This window comes from Tilletiopsis washingtonensis, assembly GCF_003144115.1.
Source record: "Tilletiopsis washingtonensis strain MCA 4186 unplaced genomic scaffold FA09scaffold_2, whole genome shotgun sequence".
In the NCBI taxonomy this organism is placed as follows: Eukaryota; Fungi; Basidiomycota; class Exobasidiomycetes; order Entylomatales; genus Tilletiopsis; species Tilletiopsis washingtonensis.
Window position 1 is genome coordinate 424,478 of NW_020311999.1, and position 14,320 is coordinate 438,797.

The 14,320-nt window shown below is 68.3% G+C and overlaps 7 protein-coding genes across 7 annotated transcripts; 3 read left to right on the forward strand and 4 right to left on the reverse strand.

The window, feature by feature from the left end:
- Nucleotides 1-18: 18 nt before the first annotated feature.
- FA09DRAFT_288457 (protein-tyrosine phosphatase) lies at nucleotides 19-578 on the forward strand (the record flags this gene model as incomplete). Its single annotated transcript, XM_025739933.1, has 4 exons — nucleotides 19-128; nucleotides 182-291; nucleotides 347-427; nucleotides 481-578. Coding segments are annotated over 4 exons (399 nt in total), but the record flags the coding sequence as incomplete, so codon positions are not given.
- Nucleotides 579-720: 142 nt separating this feature from the next.
- On the reverse strand, nucleotides 721-1,995 carry FA09DRAFT_358158 (hypothetical protein). Its single transcript, XM_025744917.1, has 2 exons — nucleotides 1,608-1,995; nucleotides 721-1,500 (listed from the first exon to the last, which is right to left on the reverse strand). Exons 1-2 carry the CDS (start codon nucleotides 1,936-1,938, stop codon nucleotides 791-793), a joined length of 1,041 nt encoding a protein of 346 aa, XP_025601076.1. The 5' UTR covers nucleotides 1,939-1,995; the 3' UTR covers nucleotides 721-790.
- Nucleotides 1,996-2,402: 407 nt separating this feature from the next.
- FA09DRAFT_342232 (MFS general substrate transporter) lies at nucleotides 2,403-4,908 on the reverse strand (the record flags this gene model as incomplete). Its single annotated transcript, XM_025744535.1, has 8 exons — nucleotides 4,307-4,908; nucleotides 3,985-4,256; nucleotides 3,807-3,930; nucleotides 3,626-3,758; nucleotides 2,789-3,574; nucleotides 2,647-2,731; nucleotides 2,544-2,593; nucleotides 2,403-2,490 (listed from the first exon to the last, which is right to left on the reverse strand). The coding sequence occupies exons 1-8, from the start codon at nucleotides 4,509-4,511 to the stop codon at nucleotides 2,403-2,405; spliced, it is 1,743 nt and encodes a 580-aa protein (XP_025601077.1). The 5' UTR covers nucleotides 4,512-4,908.
- An 897-nt stretch (nucleotides 4,909-5,805) lies between these two features.
- FA09DRAFT_336204 (hypothetical protein) lies at nucleotides 5,806-6,441 on the reverse strand (the record flags this gene model as incomplete). The annotated part of the gene is made up of 1 exon (XM_025743858.1): nucleotides 5,806-6,441. The coding sequence occupies one exon, from the start codon at nucleotides 6,439-6,441 to the stop codon at nucleotides 5,806-5,808; it is 636 nt and encodes a 211-aa protein (XP_025601078.1).
- Nucleotides 6,442-7,156: 715 nt separating this feature from the next.
- On the forward strand, nucleotides 7,157-9,022 carry FA09DRAFT_333184 (ClpP/crotonase; the record flags this gene model as incomplete). Its single annotated transcript, XM_025743673.1, has 5 exons — nucleotides 7,157-7,408; nucleotides 7,461-7,689; nucleotides 7,740-7,932; nucleotides 7,988-8,746; nucleotides 8,803-9,022. The coding sequence occupies 5 exons, from the start codon at nucleotides 7,157-7,159 to the stop codon at nucleotides 9,020-9,022; spliced, it is 1,653 nt and encodes a 550-aa protein (XP_025601079.1).
- A 338-nt stretch (nucleotides 9,023-9,360) lies between these two features.
- Nucleotides 9,361-10,952, forward strand: FA09DRAFT_314507 (thiolase; the record flags this gene model as incomplete). The annotated part of the gene is made up of 5 exons (XM_025740767.1): nucleotides 9,361-9,492; nucleotides 9,642-9,823; nucleotides 9,873-10,486; nucleotides 10,542-10,628; nucleotides 10,683-10,952. The coding sequence occupies 5 exons, from the start codon at nucleotides 9,361-9,363 to the stop codon at nucleotides 10,907-10,909; spliced, it is 1,242 nt and encodes a 413-aa protein (XP_025601080.1). The 3' UTR covers nucleotides 10,910-10,952.
- A 64-nt stretch (nucleotides 10,953-11,016) lies between these two features.
- Nucleotides 11,017-14,242, reverse strand: FA09DRAFT_358163 (WD40 repeat-like protein; the record flags this gene model as incomplete). The annotated part of the gene is made up of 3 exons (XM_025744918.1): nucleotides 11,017-11,462; nucleotides 11,517-12,863; nucleotides 12,919-14,242. 3 exons carry the CDS (start codon nucleotides 14,240-14,242, stop codon nucleotides 11,065-11,067), a joined length of 3,069 nt encoding a protein of 1,022 aa, XP_025601081.1. The 3' UTR covers nucleotides 11,017-11,064.
- Nucleotides 14,243-14,320: the final 78 nt, after the last annotated feature.

Below are 14,320 nucleotides of genomic sequence, written 5' to 3' on the forward strand. Positions count from 1 at the left end.
CTGGCGGCACAGGCGCTCGTCGTGCCGCCGCTCAACTTCGACATGGTTGCAGCCGGCGTGTATCGCTCTGGCCATCCGAACGAGCGCAATTTTGAGTTTATGCGGCGGCTTGGCCTGCGCTCCATCATGTGAGCAGCGTGTGCTCGTCTGACGCTGTGCAGCACTGACGCCAGCGCGGCAGGTACCTCTCGGCGGAGGACTACCGGCCACATGTGGTCCAGTGGGCCGAGTCGCAAGGCGTGCAGATCCTGCATCACCGCCTGAACGTGAACAAGGAGCCCTTTGGCGAGAGTGAGTGCCGCGTCGTAGCCACTTCTAGTCCGCGACGACCTGATGCACGACGCAGTGGACGAAGACGTGGTCGCGGCCGCGCTGGCCGACATCCTGGACCGCCGCAATCTGCCCGTCTTGATACACTGCAACAAGGGTGAGCACCTGCTGTCGCTCATTTCCATTGCGTCGCGCTGACCCGCAGCCCAGGCAAGTACAGAGTCGGCGTGCTGGCTGCGCTCGTGCGGCGCCTGCAGGGCTGGAGCCTCACGTCCGTCTATTCGGAGTACGAGCGCTTCGCAGGCAGCAAGATCGCGGACGAAGAGGTACGCCATGTGAAGAGTGCCCGCCTGGCTGCGAGCGTGCTCTGATTCCGTCGCCCGCAGTTCATCGAGCTCTTCCCGCTTTCTCGTCTGCGCGCCGACGCCGCGCATCGGCCAGTGTGGCTCACTCGAACATGACCCGTGGTATTGCCTGGAGCGCTACTGTACACTAGAAACACACGTCACCGCATCAACCGTCACTCAGCCTTGACGCCCCAGCGCCGGCGCTCGTGCAGCAGCGGCAGCGCGGCCGCCCAGTCTGCGAGCGTCTCGTCGCCCGGCGGCCGGTTGCGCGCAGCGAGGCCCTCGAGCTCGGCGGCCAGCTTGTCTGCCTGCGTCATGCCGATCTGTCCCAGCAGGCCCTCCTCGTCGATCTCCTCCTCCTCGCCGTGCTCATTCATCGCCAGCGGCAGCTCCTCGCGCGCCTCGGCGACGCCCATCTTCAGCGGATCCTGCTCGACGCCGAGCGGCAGGATCTCCGAGAGGCCCAGATCTGCCCAGACGTCTCGTGTCGGACGATGCGGATGCCGCGCAGCGTGGCGTTGCAGAGCAGATGCGCCGCCGGGACCGGGGCCGAAGCGGCGGAAGGGCCAGTGCGGCGGGTTCGCCGCCGTGTCGGTCGCTGCTCGCAGCAGCACGTGTGGCGCCAGACCCTTCAGTGGGCGAGCGAGAGCGGCATCGCTGCCTTCGCCTGACTCCGCCTGGTTCTTGCTCCCCTTCGCCGGGCCGATGGACGGACCGAGCAGCGCCAGGTTGCTGTGCAGCAGCGACGAAAGCTTCGGCGTGGAGATGTACGGTCGCGGCCGGCGATAGGGGTGTCCGGTCGGGTACGAGGGATGCACTGCTGATGGCAGCATCTCGGCCTCGTCTGCCGGCTGTGGCAGCAGCGACCAGTCAACGCTGATGTCTGCCGAGTGCGCAGCGTCAGACACGCGTTGCAGTCACTCCACTGTACGTCACCGCTGCGCTGCCCTTCCATACGACTAGCAGCTGTCTCTCTCACAGCAGACTCACCGACGTCGCGCTCGAGCACCGCGCGGTGCCAGCCTGGGTAGCCGGCGCGCCGAGCCGCATCTGATGTCAAGTCATCGTCTCGCACGCCCGACGGATGCGGCGGAAAGTGCAGTGCGACGCCTGCGCCGTGGCTGGGCGGCGCAAGCAGGCGGCGCGATGGACCGCCGTCGGAGAGCAGGTGTGCGCCGGCATCGGCACTGGGCCCTGCGGCCGACTCGGGATGGCCGGGAACGAGCAGCGCGCGGTACGACGACGGCAGCACGGCCGGCTGTGCGTGCAGCGACGGCGCGGGCCGCGAGCGCGCCGCGGTGAAGGCGGCGTCGGACGACATGGCGCTGGGCGCTGCGTGCCGCAGCAGCAAGCACGAGCTGTAGAGCGTCGAGGGTGGTGGTAGTGGTAAGGGCCGTCATCGGTCGCGCTTGTGTTGCTCTCAAGCCACGCCGCGCGCTCGGCGCTCTCGCCCGAGATGCACGCGCGCCGTGCCGCGCTCCTTGCCTTGCAACCACCACAGCGCCCACCAGCAGCGCCCTACCTCTTTGCGTCTGCCACGCACACAACGACACGTCTGCTTTGCGATCACACGTTCACCCTCTCGCTTAGAAGCATGCCGGACGAGAGTGCCGGAACGAAGCGCGCAGCCGGAGCCGTAGGCGCTCTGTGTCACATGCCGTGAGAGGCAGGCACATGGACGAGCGCATCTTCTCTGCGCCGCGTGATGAGCTGCCTCCCGTGTCGCGCTCACGCCGCCGGTGCTCTAGGTATATGATACATTTGCTCTGCCTCGACACATGGACCTCACGCAGCATCGCCCAGCGGCAAGAAGCCAAACGGAAGGATGGCCACGACGTTGAAGATGCCCGCGATCCAGAACTTCTTGCCCAGTCTGCGAGATGCGTGTCAGCAGCACGCCTCCGTGGGGCACGGCGCAGCACTCACGTCCGCGCTGCCTTGGTGCCCGGCTGGTACTTGAAGATGCCCGTGTAGATCTGAGCGAGAAGAGATCAGCGTTGCGCAGCAGCGGTGATGTATCTCTGCGCACCATGCCACCGAGAGCGCCAAATGCACCTACGCAGCCTGCCACAGTGCCCACGTTCTGCGGGCGGAAGTGGCCGTAGCATGCGTAGCTGTGCAGGGGCCAGGGGTCAGCCACGACGATGCGAGGCAGCACACGCATCACTCACGCAGCCGCATTGGCCGCAAAGCCGGTCATGGCTACGCCCACGAGGAAGCCCAGCACTCCGCCAAGCGTGGGAGGGGAACCCTTGTCGATGTAGAATCCCAGGCCGATCATGAGCACGCCCTGCGCCGTCGCCGTGGCGATGAGGAACGTGACCTTGGCGCGCACGCCGAGGCCCTGCGGCCGGTACTTGCGGTACAGAATGTCGCAGATGACGCCGCCGCCGGGGCGCGCGAAGAGGTTGAGCAGGCCATACATCGACGCGGCATACGCTGCGTCGGCGACGGTGAAGTTCGGCCCGCCGAAGAGGCCATAAAGCAGCTGCGGTAGCGCGGCGTCGAGCGCCGTCTCGAGGCCGAAGCTCGTCATGTAACAGAGCGCCGTCATCCACACGCGCAGGTCGCTAGCCACCGCCAGCGCCGACTTGGGAGTGAGCGGCTCGCTCTGCGCCGTGTCGACGGCGTCGGCCTTGATGCCGCTCTCGAAGAAGTCCTGTCCCTTAGCCGAAGCGCGCACCTTCTCGCTGCGTCCGCCCTCGGCGCCGGCGTTCTCGCGCATGCGCTCCTGCTCGCGGATCTCGCGTGCGTCGAGGTGCACCTCGCGGCCCGCGGCGACGGCCATAGCCGTGCCGGCGAGCTGGTGGCGCTGTGACCACTTGCCCGCCGGGTGGTCCCGTCCGAGGAGGAGGATGAGGGCTGCCACGACGAAGAGCAGGGGCACTGGCAGGACCAGGAAGGAGATGCGCCAGGCGAGGTGGTGCGTCATGCCTGCGCGCACAAGACCCTCGAACCTGCGAGCCAGCGTCAGCGCCAGGCACGCGAAGCATCGACGCTGCACTCACGTATTGATCATCAGCACAGGGCTCAGGCCGCCGCCAAGGTTGCCCCAGCCGCCTGAGAAGGCATTGGCCGTGCCCACCACTTGTCGGTCGAACCACGTCGTGGTCCATGCCTGCGTGGGAACGAATGTTCCTCCTGAAATGACATGAGCTTAACTCGAGATAAAGATATGAGATAACGAACCTAAAAGCGAGATGAAGAAGCGGATGGTGTAGAGCCCACCCTTGGTCGTGACGGTTGGCACGAGGGCTGACGGGATCGCGCCCAGGACGAGCAGGGAGGCGAGCACCTTGCGCGGGCCGTAGCGCTACAAATGCTCTATCAGTCATGCACACGGCTCATGCACTCCCATGCTACTCACGTCGACGGCCGGGCCAGCGATGAAGCGCACCAGCACCGTGCCAGAGAGACTCGCGAGGTTGCTGTTGGCCACTTGCTCGGCGGTGAGCTTGAGGTCGCCGCGCACGGCCTCAGTCATGAGCGCGCCGAACGAGAACCAGCAGATGAAGGCGGTGAAGAAGCCGAGCGTCGCGAGCCAGAAGGACGTGGCGTAGGGGTCCCAGAAGCGCAGCAGGTTGAAGGTGTAGCTCTTGCCGTTGGCTGGGTTCACGACGGCGGGCTCGTAGAGGGATGCTGCGGCGTGTCAGCACACGGAGCAGGAGACGTGACCTCGCGGCACTCACCCCAGCGGAACGGCAGCTGCCCGGCCTGGGCGGCACGCTGCGCCTCAGAGACGTACTCCTCCGTCGTCGCCTGGCCGCCGGTGCTGATGACCTGCGGCGCGGGAGCGGGCGCGGGCGTGATGGCATCCTCGCTGCCCTTCTCGCGCGGGAACGAGGTGTCGGCGGCGCCTGACGACGACGGCGGCGAGTACTGCGGGGCACTCATGGCGGGCGAGGGGTGGGTGACGGATGTGCGCGAGGGACATGCTCGAGCGAGGCTTTATAAAGGAGCCGCTGCTGCTGCTGCTGGCCCCTTCTCGCCGCCGGCTCCTCGCAGCGGCTCGCCGTCACTCGCATCCCGCCGTGCGAAGACTGAGCAAGCGCATCGGCAATCAAGCGTCCGTCACTGGATCGGCGTCCGGGCAGCGCAGCAGCCGCAGCCGCACGCAGATACCATCTCGGTCGACGCCGGCGGCCGGCGCTGGGCCCGCGGCACGCCTGCAGCGGCGGCGGCAGCAGCGGCTTGCTGCGGCGGCAGGGCGGCGATGCGAGCTGCGTGCATGATGCTCTTCTCGCCGCTTGAGTGGCCGAGCTGCGGCTCCTCGTCTCGCTGCGCTGCGTTGATGCGGTCGAGAGATAAGGCGATAAAGCGACGCGCCGCGCGCCAGAAGAGGGCCGGCACACCGCCCGCCTCTCTTCGCCGCCGCCGCGCGCCGCAGCGCGCATCTCGAGTTCGCCGGCGGCGCTGCGCGTGAGAATTTGGCCGTGCCTGCCTGCCCCTTGGCGATGCTCCTGCGGGTGTGCCTCGCTCTCGCTCTCCCTTCCCGCTGCCGCCGCCCGCCACACTCCGCACTCCGAGCCGCAGGAAGGCGCATGCACGGCTACGGCAACCGCCGGCACGCGGCGTCTCTCTGCGTCATGCGCGAGCGCTGCTGGTCTCGGCTCGGAAGGCGTTGTCATGCGAGATGCTGGGTGAGGAGGTGACTCGTGGCTATCATACAGGTGCGAAGGAAGGAAGAGTGATCGTGAGGGGGCTGCCAAGGCGAGGTGACGGATGAGTGTCGCGCGATGCTGCATGGAGGAGATGGCGGGTCCAAATGCGGGCGTGGCAGACATAGTGGAGAGGACAGGGGCGATGACGTGGGGGGAATGAGCGTGATTGGGGTATAGTGATGGAGGAAGCGAGAGCGCGAGGTCGGCGAAGTTGAGGTCGAATCGGCGACGAAGCCAGATCTTGCTCCAGCTGCCTTGCGCTTGCTTGCCGGCGAGACGAGGCGAGGTGGAGCGAGGCGAGGCAGGCGGACGCCGAAGATCTAGGCATCGGCGAAGACGCGACAGGAGATGCAGATGAGGGCGTTGCAGGCCGCCTTGGACTGGTCGATGCAGCGATGGCGAAGTTGTGCGCCCAATTCTCGTGGACCAGAGGGAAGCTCGGCGCTCCGTCGAGAGGCAAGCGCGAATGGGGCTTGCCCGCGGGCTCGGCCGCCAAAGACGTTCCCTTCACGCCCGTCATCTACTCCTCAATCTTCGGCCTGCTCTTGAGCTCCGCTGCCCGAGGCCGTTGCTGGCGCGAGCGCGCTGGCTGCGGTGCGGTCGACTGGGGTGCGTGCAACTTGCTGTGGCTCGACGTGGCCGCGGCCTTCAGCAGCTTGCAGCGTAGCGATCGTCTGGCGGAGCTCGTCGATGGTGCGCTTCTGCTCGTCGATGACGCTTTGCTGCTTTTCGGCTTCGGCCTCGTCCCAAGCGATGATGCGGTTTGCTGTGGCGGTGCTGGCCTCGTACTGAGCGATGATGCGATCAGTTGTGGCATCGTTGGCCTGGCACTGAGCGAGGAGGCCGTCTGCTTCGTCGGCGTGGGCCATGTACTGAGCGGAGAGGCCGTCTGCTTTCTCGGCGTGAGCCTTATATTTGGCGATAAGGCGCTCTGCTCTGATTCCGTGGGCCTCTTGCTGAGCAATGAGATCGTCCTGCTTGACGGCATCGGCCTTGTGCTGAGCGATGATGGCATCCTGCGCCTCGATGATGCGCTCTTGCTTGTCGATGGTGCTCTGCTGCGACACGACGTGCTCGCGCAGCGCCGCGCCTATGTCATCCGCCGTGCCGAGCGCCACCTGACGTGTGAAGCGTGCAGACAGCTCGTCGAGTGAGAGCGGCATGGCTGCGGTTGTGCGCGAGCGCGAGGTGCGCTCGAATGTGCGGTCGGCGGGCGCGAGAGAGCTGGGCGGGGCGTGCGGGCGCGCGAGAGCGCAGCAGCAGCAGCAGCAGCAGCAGCAGCAGCAGCAGCAGCAGCAGCGAGAAGTGCGAAGCTGAAGGCGCGAGGGGATGAGAGGCTTGATGAAGAGAATTGTCGATGCGACGAAGCCGATGACGGGCTGATGTGGTGGTGAAGCAGAGCTGCCTCGCTGCGGAGCTCGTCAAGAGGGGCTGGCCCGATGTTCCCACGCATGTGGCTGCGTCGCACGTCCTGTCGCCCGAGAGCCGATGCGCACGCGGTCACGTGCGTCGCGCCCGCCCAAGCCGGCTTGTCCGCTTCTCGGCAGCCGGCGCCTCTCCGTGACTGCCGCCATCACCTCGCCCCGCACCCCAGCCCAGGCCTGCCCGCCGCACCGCCCCGGTGCTGCCCTCCCGCGAGCCGCCTGCGTGCCGTCCACGACGATGCCCTCGCCGCGCCTTGCCGCCTCGCTCCTCCGCCGCTCCTCGCCGTCCCGCCGCGCCAGCAGCAGCAGCAGCGCCGCCGCCTCCACGTCTGCCGCTCCTCTCGCCGACGCCCGCCTGCTCCACGCCCGTGCCGCCTCGCCGCCCATGTCGCGCCGTGTCTCGCTCATCGCCTCGCACCTCGCCTGCCCGCCCGCCGGCCGCGCTCCCGCCGCCATGCAGGCCTTCGGCCGTCCCGGCGGCCCGCGTCGTGACGCTTCTTCGTCGTCGTCTGCGCCATCGCAGGCCGGCGTCGCCGTCGCACGCGAGGCGGCCACCGCCAGCACCACCGGCGGCGGCGAGGATGGCAGCGAGCCCAAGGTCAAGCAGCTCGCTGCTGGCCCGGTGCGCACCATCCTGCTCAACCGGCCAAAGGCGCTCAATGCTCTCGACATGGACATGATCCTGCTCATCGCCGATGCGCTGCAGGTGTGTGCCGCCGCAGCCTGCCAGTTCTGCGCTGCTCACATTGCATCTGCAGACCTTCAGCAAGACGCCTGCGCCGGTCGTGCTGCTGCGCGGCGTCGGGCGTGCGCTCTGCTCCGGTGGCGACGTCATGGCAGTCGTGAAGCAGGCGGCCGACGAGGACCCGGCGGTGCGGCAGCAGGCGCTGACCTTCTTCAAGGCCGAGTTTGAGCTCGACTACGCCATCGCCACGCTCTTCCGCCGCACGGGCAAGACGTTCGTCTCGGTCATGGACGGCATCACCAGTGCGTTGCGCGTGCAGCGTGTCGCCCACAGCTGGCTGACTCTCCTACAGTGGGCGGCGGTGTCGGCCTCTCGGTGCACGCACCCATCCGCATCGCGACGGAGAAGACGCTCTTCGCCATGCCCGAGACGGGCATCGGCTACTGGCCCGACGTCGGCGTCACGCGCCAGCTCGCGCGCCTCGACGGCAAGGTCGGCTTTTACCTTGGCATTACTGGCGCGCGCATCAGCGGCGAGGAGGCCTAGTGAGTGCGCTGCAGGTCAAGTAGCTGGTGCAAGAGGCCTGACGCTCGCCCTCAGCATTGCCGGCCTCGCGACGCACTACATTCCCAGCTCGCTGCTGGCCGAGGCCCTCGAGCGCCTCGGCTCGCTCGGCCCCGACGCCAAGTCGGACTCCGTGTCCAACGTGCTCGACGAGTTCTCTGCCGACCCCTTCTCCGAGACGGAGGTGGCCAAGGGCCCGCAGATTCTCGCGCAGTCAGCGCTGCTCGGCTCGCGCCGCGTGGCGCTCGACCACGTCTTCGGCCAGAAGAGCGCCGAGGGCATCTTTGCTGCGCTCGAGCAGCTGGCCGCCGGTGCTGCCGATTCCGAGGCTGCGGCCGAGCTCCGGACGCGCGGCGCCGAGCTCGACGAAGGCGTCGTGTCGTGGGCGCGCACCACGCTTGACGCGCTGCTCACCAAGTCGCCGCGCAGCATCAAGGTCTCGCTGCGCGCCATTGCCGCCGCACGGCAGCTCGAGGACGCCGAGGCGTTCCGTCTCGACATGCGTCTCGCCACGGCCTTCTGCGACCTGGGCGCTGGACGCGACTTCCACACGGGCGTCATGCACACGCTGGCGCGCGACCCGGAGACGGGCAAGCGACGCACGGGCGTGGCGCCGTGGGACGTGCGCAGCGTCGCCGACGTCAGCGACCAGCACATCTCCGACCTCTTCTTTGGCGACCAGCAGGCGGCGCGCTCGGCCGGCATGACGATGGACGTGCCGCGCCTCGCCGGCCTGCCGCCGCCGAACGCGCTCTCGGCCGACGAGCAGCGTGCGCAGCGAAACAAGACCAAGGGGTGAGCGGCCGCGCGGGCGCGCCACCCTCTCTCCTCGCACTGACGCAGCGTCACAGTCTCCCGCCGCTCGGCTGGCAGGTCGGCCACAACATGTTTGCGCTGCCCGCCGAGGCCGAGATCGCCGCGCTCGTCAGCGGCTACCACCCGAGCAGCCCGCCGACGCAGCTCGAGCCCGAGGAGGTCGTTGCCGTGCTGCGCTCCGTCAAGGGCGACCGCCGCGGCCTCGACGGCAAGGTGCGCGAGTTCCTGCAGCGCAGCGGCGCCGCGTTCGCGTAGAACAGGAATGAAGACATGCATCATCTGAGGCACACTGCACGTCGTAGTCAGAGACCGCACGCCTCTGGAGTGACGAGCGAGAGCGAGGCTCGTGGGAGCAGCAGCGTGGGAGCAGTGGCGCTGTGGCGCTGGCGGAGGATTGTTGGGCCGCTGCCTGGCTGGCGGGGCGTGCGGCCGACGTGCGCCGTCCGGCGCATGCGGGTCCGCCGACCGGGGCGCGGGCGGAGCGCGCCTCGCCTCGCCAGGGCCTCGCCTCCGCCAAAAGGCGCACACCCGCTGCGCTTCTCTCTCTCTGCTCTGCACCACCACCTCAACCACCCTCTCTCTCTGCAGCAACCATGGCGTTCCGCTCCTCCTCCGCCGTGCGCTCGGGCCTCGCCAGCGTGCTCAAGAAGCGCCCCGACGACGTCGTCTTCACCACGGCGCTGCGCACGCCTGTGGCGCGCCTCGGCAAGGGCTTCAAGCACGCTGTGAGTGCCCGAGAGGGTGGACCGCGGGCGTGCGACGGGAGCTGGTGTGTGCTGTATTGGCTTTCGAAGCAATCTGCGCCGCGAGCCGGAATTCGCCGCATATCCTGCCTCGCCCTTCGCATGACCTCGCGCTCACACCCCTGGCGCAGTACCCCGAGGAGCTGCTCGCCTTTGTGCTGCAGCGCACGCGCGAGCGCCTCGAGAAGCGCGGCGTCGACATCAACATCATCGAGGACATCTGCACCGGCACTGTGCTTGCTGAGCTCGGCGGTGCCAAGAGCGGCCGTCTCGCGGCGCTGCACGCCGGCATGCCCATCAACTCGTCCTACTAGTGAGTGCCCTGCGCTGCCGTGCCGCACATCACCTGACACGCCACGCAGCACGACGAACCGCCAGTGCGCCTCGTCGCTGCAGAGCATCACCAACATCGCCAACTCGATCCGCACGGGCGAGATTGCGTGCGGCATTGCGTCGGGCATGGAGAGCATGACGCGCGACTGGGGCACCAAGGCCATCCCCGTGCGCCTCTCGCCCGCCATGGCCAACTCGCACTCGCAGGATGCGCGCGACTGCCTCATGAGCATGGGCATGACGTCGGAGAACGTGGCGGAGCAGTACAACATCGGGCGCGAGCGGCAAGACCGCTTCGCTGCGCAGAGCCAGGCGCGCGCGCTCGCGGCGCAGAAGGACGGCCGCCTGGCCAGCGAGATTGAGCCGATCACCGTGCGCTGGGTCGAGGAGGACGGCACGGAGACGACGCGCGAGGTGTCGCTCGACGAGGGTATCCGCGCCTCGACGACGTACGAGTCGCTCGCCAAGCTCAAGCCCGTGTTCAAGGAGAACGGCGGCAGCACGGCGGGCAACTCGAGCCAGGTCTCCGACGGCGCCGTCGCCATCACGCTGGCGCGCCGCGACGTTGCGGAGAAGGCCGGCATGGAGATCCTTGGCCGCTGGGTTGGCGCGGCGACGCGGGGTGTCAAGCCGGACGTCATGGGTGAGTTGCGGACCGTGCAAGCGCCTTCGTATCGACGCTGACGACGCGCACACAGGCATTGGCCCGGCCATCGCCACGCCCAAGCTGCTTGAGCGCTTCGGCCTCAAGGCATCCGAGATCGACCTGTGGGAGATCAACGAGGGTGCGTGCCGCGTGCTGCATGCCGTACGCATCCGCTTACCCCTTCTCTCCTCAGCCTTCGCCTCGCAGGCGCTCATGACCATCGACACGCTCGGCCTGGACGAGGCGCAGGTCAACGTCAAGGGCGGTGCCATCGCCCTTGGCCACCCGCTCGGCGCGTCGGGCGGCCGTCTCATCACCAGCCTGCTCGCCGAGCTGCGCCGCACCGGCAAGCAGACGGGTGTCGCGACGCTCTGCTGCGGCACCGGCTACGGCAAGGCCACGCTCGTCGTCGCCGAGTAGACACCAAAAGAGGGGCGCCGTGCGCGCGCGCATCGCCAAGGGGACTTGCTTCATCATCACTGCTTCTGCACCATCACACTTTGCTCTGGCTTCTGCATCTGTCAATTCTACGTCATCCATCGTTCTGTGCGTGTGACTGCATGTATTGCGAAGCGCTATGTCAGGGGCAGGTCGCGCACGAAGGCCAGGCTGCCCATGCAGAACTCGAGCAGCTCCATGACGCGCGTGCCCTCGCGGTGCTGCTCCACGAGCAGGAGCCGCAGCGCCTCGGCCAGCGTCTCGCCCTCGTCGGCGAGCTCGCCGTCCCGCTCCATCGAGGCATCGCCCTGCGGCGGCGCCGTGACCTTGATGCCCAGCGCGATGAGCACGTCGGCCTGCACGCGCACGAAGACGGCCAGCAGCGCCTGCACGGCCTCGTAATCGAGATGCCGGCGGAGACGCGCGGTGAGGGCGCCGATGAAGAGCTCCAGCTCGGCGGCAGTCGACAGCGAGCGCAGCTCAGCATCGAGCGCTGGTGGCGACAGCGTGTGGAGGTACTGGAAGAAAGGCCCGTCTGCGAAAGAGGGGGTCAGAGGCGTCAGAGAGGATCTCAGGCGCCGCAACTCACACTCTCCACTCTCTTGTGCGCTCCGCAGGCGGCGCACAAAGTCGCTCTCGAAGTCAAGACCTTCTTGTCCGAACGCCGGGCGAGAAGGCAGGCCTGTCTTCTCCTCCTTGCCGCCAGCCTGGGCCGGCTTCTGCGCGTCAAAGGCCAGCTCCGTGCCCGCCAGCTGCGGCAGGAAGAAGGGCGCGCGCTCGGGCTTCTTGGGCGCCTCCGTCGGCTTGTTGCGCCGCTTGATCGTGTCGAGATTGAGCAGCGTCATCCAGCGCGTGCGCGGCATCGTCGTCAGCGTCACGAGTGCACCCTCCTGCGCGCCCTCCATCTGCGGCGGGCTGGTGTACACGCGGCGGATCGCATCGCCCTCTTCGTCCTCTCCCAGCTCGGTCGGGCCGTCGTCTTCGCCGTCCTCGTCCTCGCCGCGCATGTCAGGCAGCGCAACGGGGCCCTCGGCCTCTGCCTCCCACACCTCGTCCTCCTCCATGCCGCGCACGGCCGTAGCTGAGAACTGCGCGCGGTTCGCCCAGAGGTAAACGCCCAGCTCGCCGACATGTGTCGTAGCCAGGAAGTCGCTCGAGGGGCTGAATGAGACGCTGGTCGCGACGCGTCGTGGCCGGAAGGCATCGATGAGTCGCGCGGACGGCACATCGTACGTCCGCACGACGCCGTCGAGACTGCTGACGATCAGCCAGCGGCCGTCCGGTGAGAAGGTAAGGTCGAGGATGCGGGCGCGGAACGCGGCAAATTGACGAACAATGCGCCGTGTCGAGAGGTCGATGAGGCGCAGCGTCAAGTCGTCGTGTGTGGTGGCCAGCAGAGTCGTGGTGCGGTCGAGTGCCAGCGAGGCGATAGGGCTGTCGAGCTTCAGAACGTCCAGCAGCTCGGCCGTGTGGAAGTCGTACACCGAGAGCTGGCCGTCGAGCGTCGACACCGCCACGAGGCTGTTCAGCGAGTCGCTCACGACGCCCGTCACCGGCGAGCCCGAGCCACGCTTGGCTGCCGGCTTCTTGCCCTTCTGCATGCCAAGCGGCGACGTCGCGGCGTACGTGCGCCGCAGCATGCCGCTCTGCATGTTGAAGGCACGCACGATGCCCTGCGCGTCGCCCACCAGGCCGAAGTTGCCGCATGCCGAGACGCAGCACGCCGTGGCCTCTGCCTTCTCGGTGGAGAAGGGCTTGCTGCCCATGCGCCGGTCTCGCGCTGACCAGGTGTGTGCAGCCCGCACGCCGGCGTGCGTCGAGAGCACATCGTCCCAGTCGCGCGAGCGAGTGGTGCTGAACGACAAGGACGTGGCGCTGGGCAGCTTGAGCGTGTGCGGCGCCACAGCGAGGTGAGCAGCGCGCGAGAGAATGGCGCCTGCGCGGAGAGATGTCAGACACAATAGCCACGCTGACAGAGCATGCAGACGCACCTTGGCTCATCTCTGCACTCCTGCTATCCCGCACGACACTGAGCAACCGCACGCTGCGGTCCTCTCCGCTAGAGAGAATGGCACGACCATCATCGCCGTAGTAGCGCGCCAGCGTCGGCGGCGCCGCATGACCCTCTCGGCTCTTGAGCAGGCGCGGCACGCTCGCCGTGGGCACTGACGCGCCAGGGGCGATGCTGGGCGCAGCGATGGGCTCGAAGAACCACTGGCGCACGGCATTGTCCGCGCCCGAGGAGATGAGCAGCGGGTTGCTCGGCACGAAGCGCAGCGACGAGATGGCGCCGGCGTGAGCGGCGCGCAGCGTGTGCGTCAGCGGGCACGGGCGTGCAAGGCCCGCTGCCGCTGCTGGCGGCGCAGCAGCGAGATCAAAGAGCGAGATGTCGCCGGCCGTGCTGCCCACGGCAAGCGTGTGCGCCGAGCCGTCCGAGCGGAAGGCCAGGCAGCCGCGCGCCAGACTGCCGTCGACCGACAGCGCGAGCAGCGGCTCGTCGTGCCGGATGTCGTGCACGAGCACGTGACCATCGGCCCACGCCATGCCCACAATGTCGAGCGCAGGGCTCTGGCAGAGGTCCACAAGCGCAGCATCACCCTTGGCGCCAGCAGCGAGGCGCAGCGACGCCGCGGGGAAGGCGTGGAGGAGCGACGAGGTGCGGATGTTGTAGAGTGCCAGCCCGCCCTCGGCCGAGCCGAGCAGCACCTTGTCGACGTACGCCGCCGGGTGGAGCGCGACAGATGCTGCGAAGTCGGCCGGCAGCTGCAGACAGGAGAGCATGCTCTGCGTCGAGATGGACCAGTGGAAGAGGTGCGAGCCGGCGGCGGAGAGGGCCACGAGCGCGTCGCCAAAGACGAGGATCGACGCCAGCTGGTGCAGCGTGCCGGCGTCGTCGGTAGCGTCAAAGACATGCGCGATGCGGCTGCGCTCGTAGGCGTACACGGCCGAGCCGGCGGCGGCGAGGAACGGCGTCTTGCCCTCGGCAAGCGCCAGGTCGACGATGGGCACGGGCGTGGCTGCGCCGACGAAGAGGAGCGTGGTGCGTGCGGCGTCCCACAGCGCCCACGACGTGCCGAGCGACGTGAGGATGCTGACGTCGGCGGCACGCGCATCCTTGCCGCCGCTCTTGACCTGCAGCTGCGCCGGCACGGCGTTGCAGACGTAGCCCAGCGCCCGGAAGGGCGTGAAGAGCGGCGCGCGGCGGCGGCGTGGCGGCGCGGCCGAGGACGAGGCCTGGGGCGTCGCGGCGGCGGCCGACTTGCGCGGGCGCTTGGGCGCAGGCGCAGCGGCGGCAGGTCCCGACGACGAGGGCATGCTGCGAGAGAGGAGACGTGGTCGGGCAGGAGGGGTGGAGAGCGGCGCTGCTGGGCGGAGGAAGAAGCGGGCACGGCA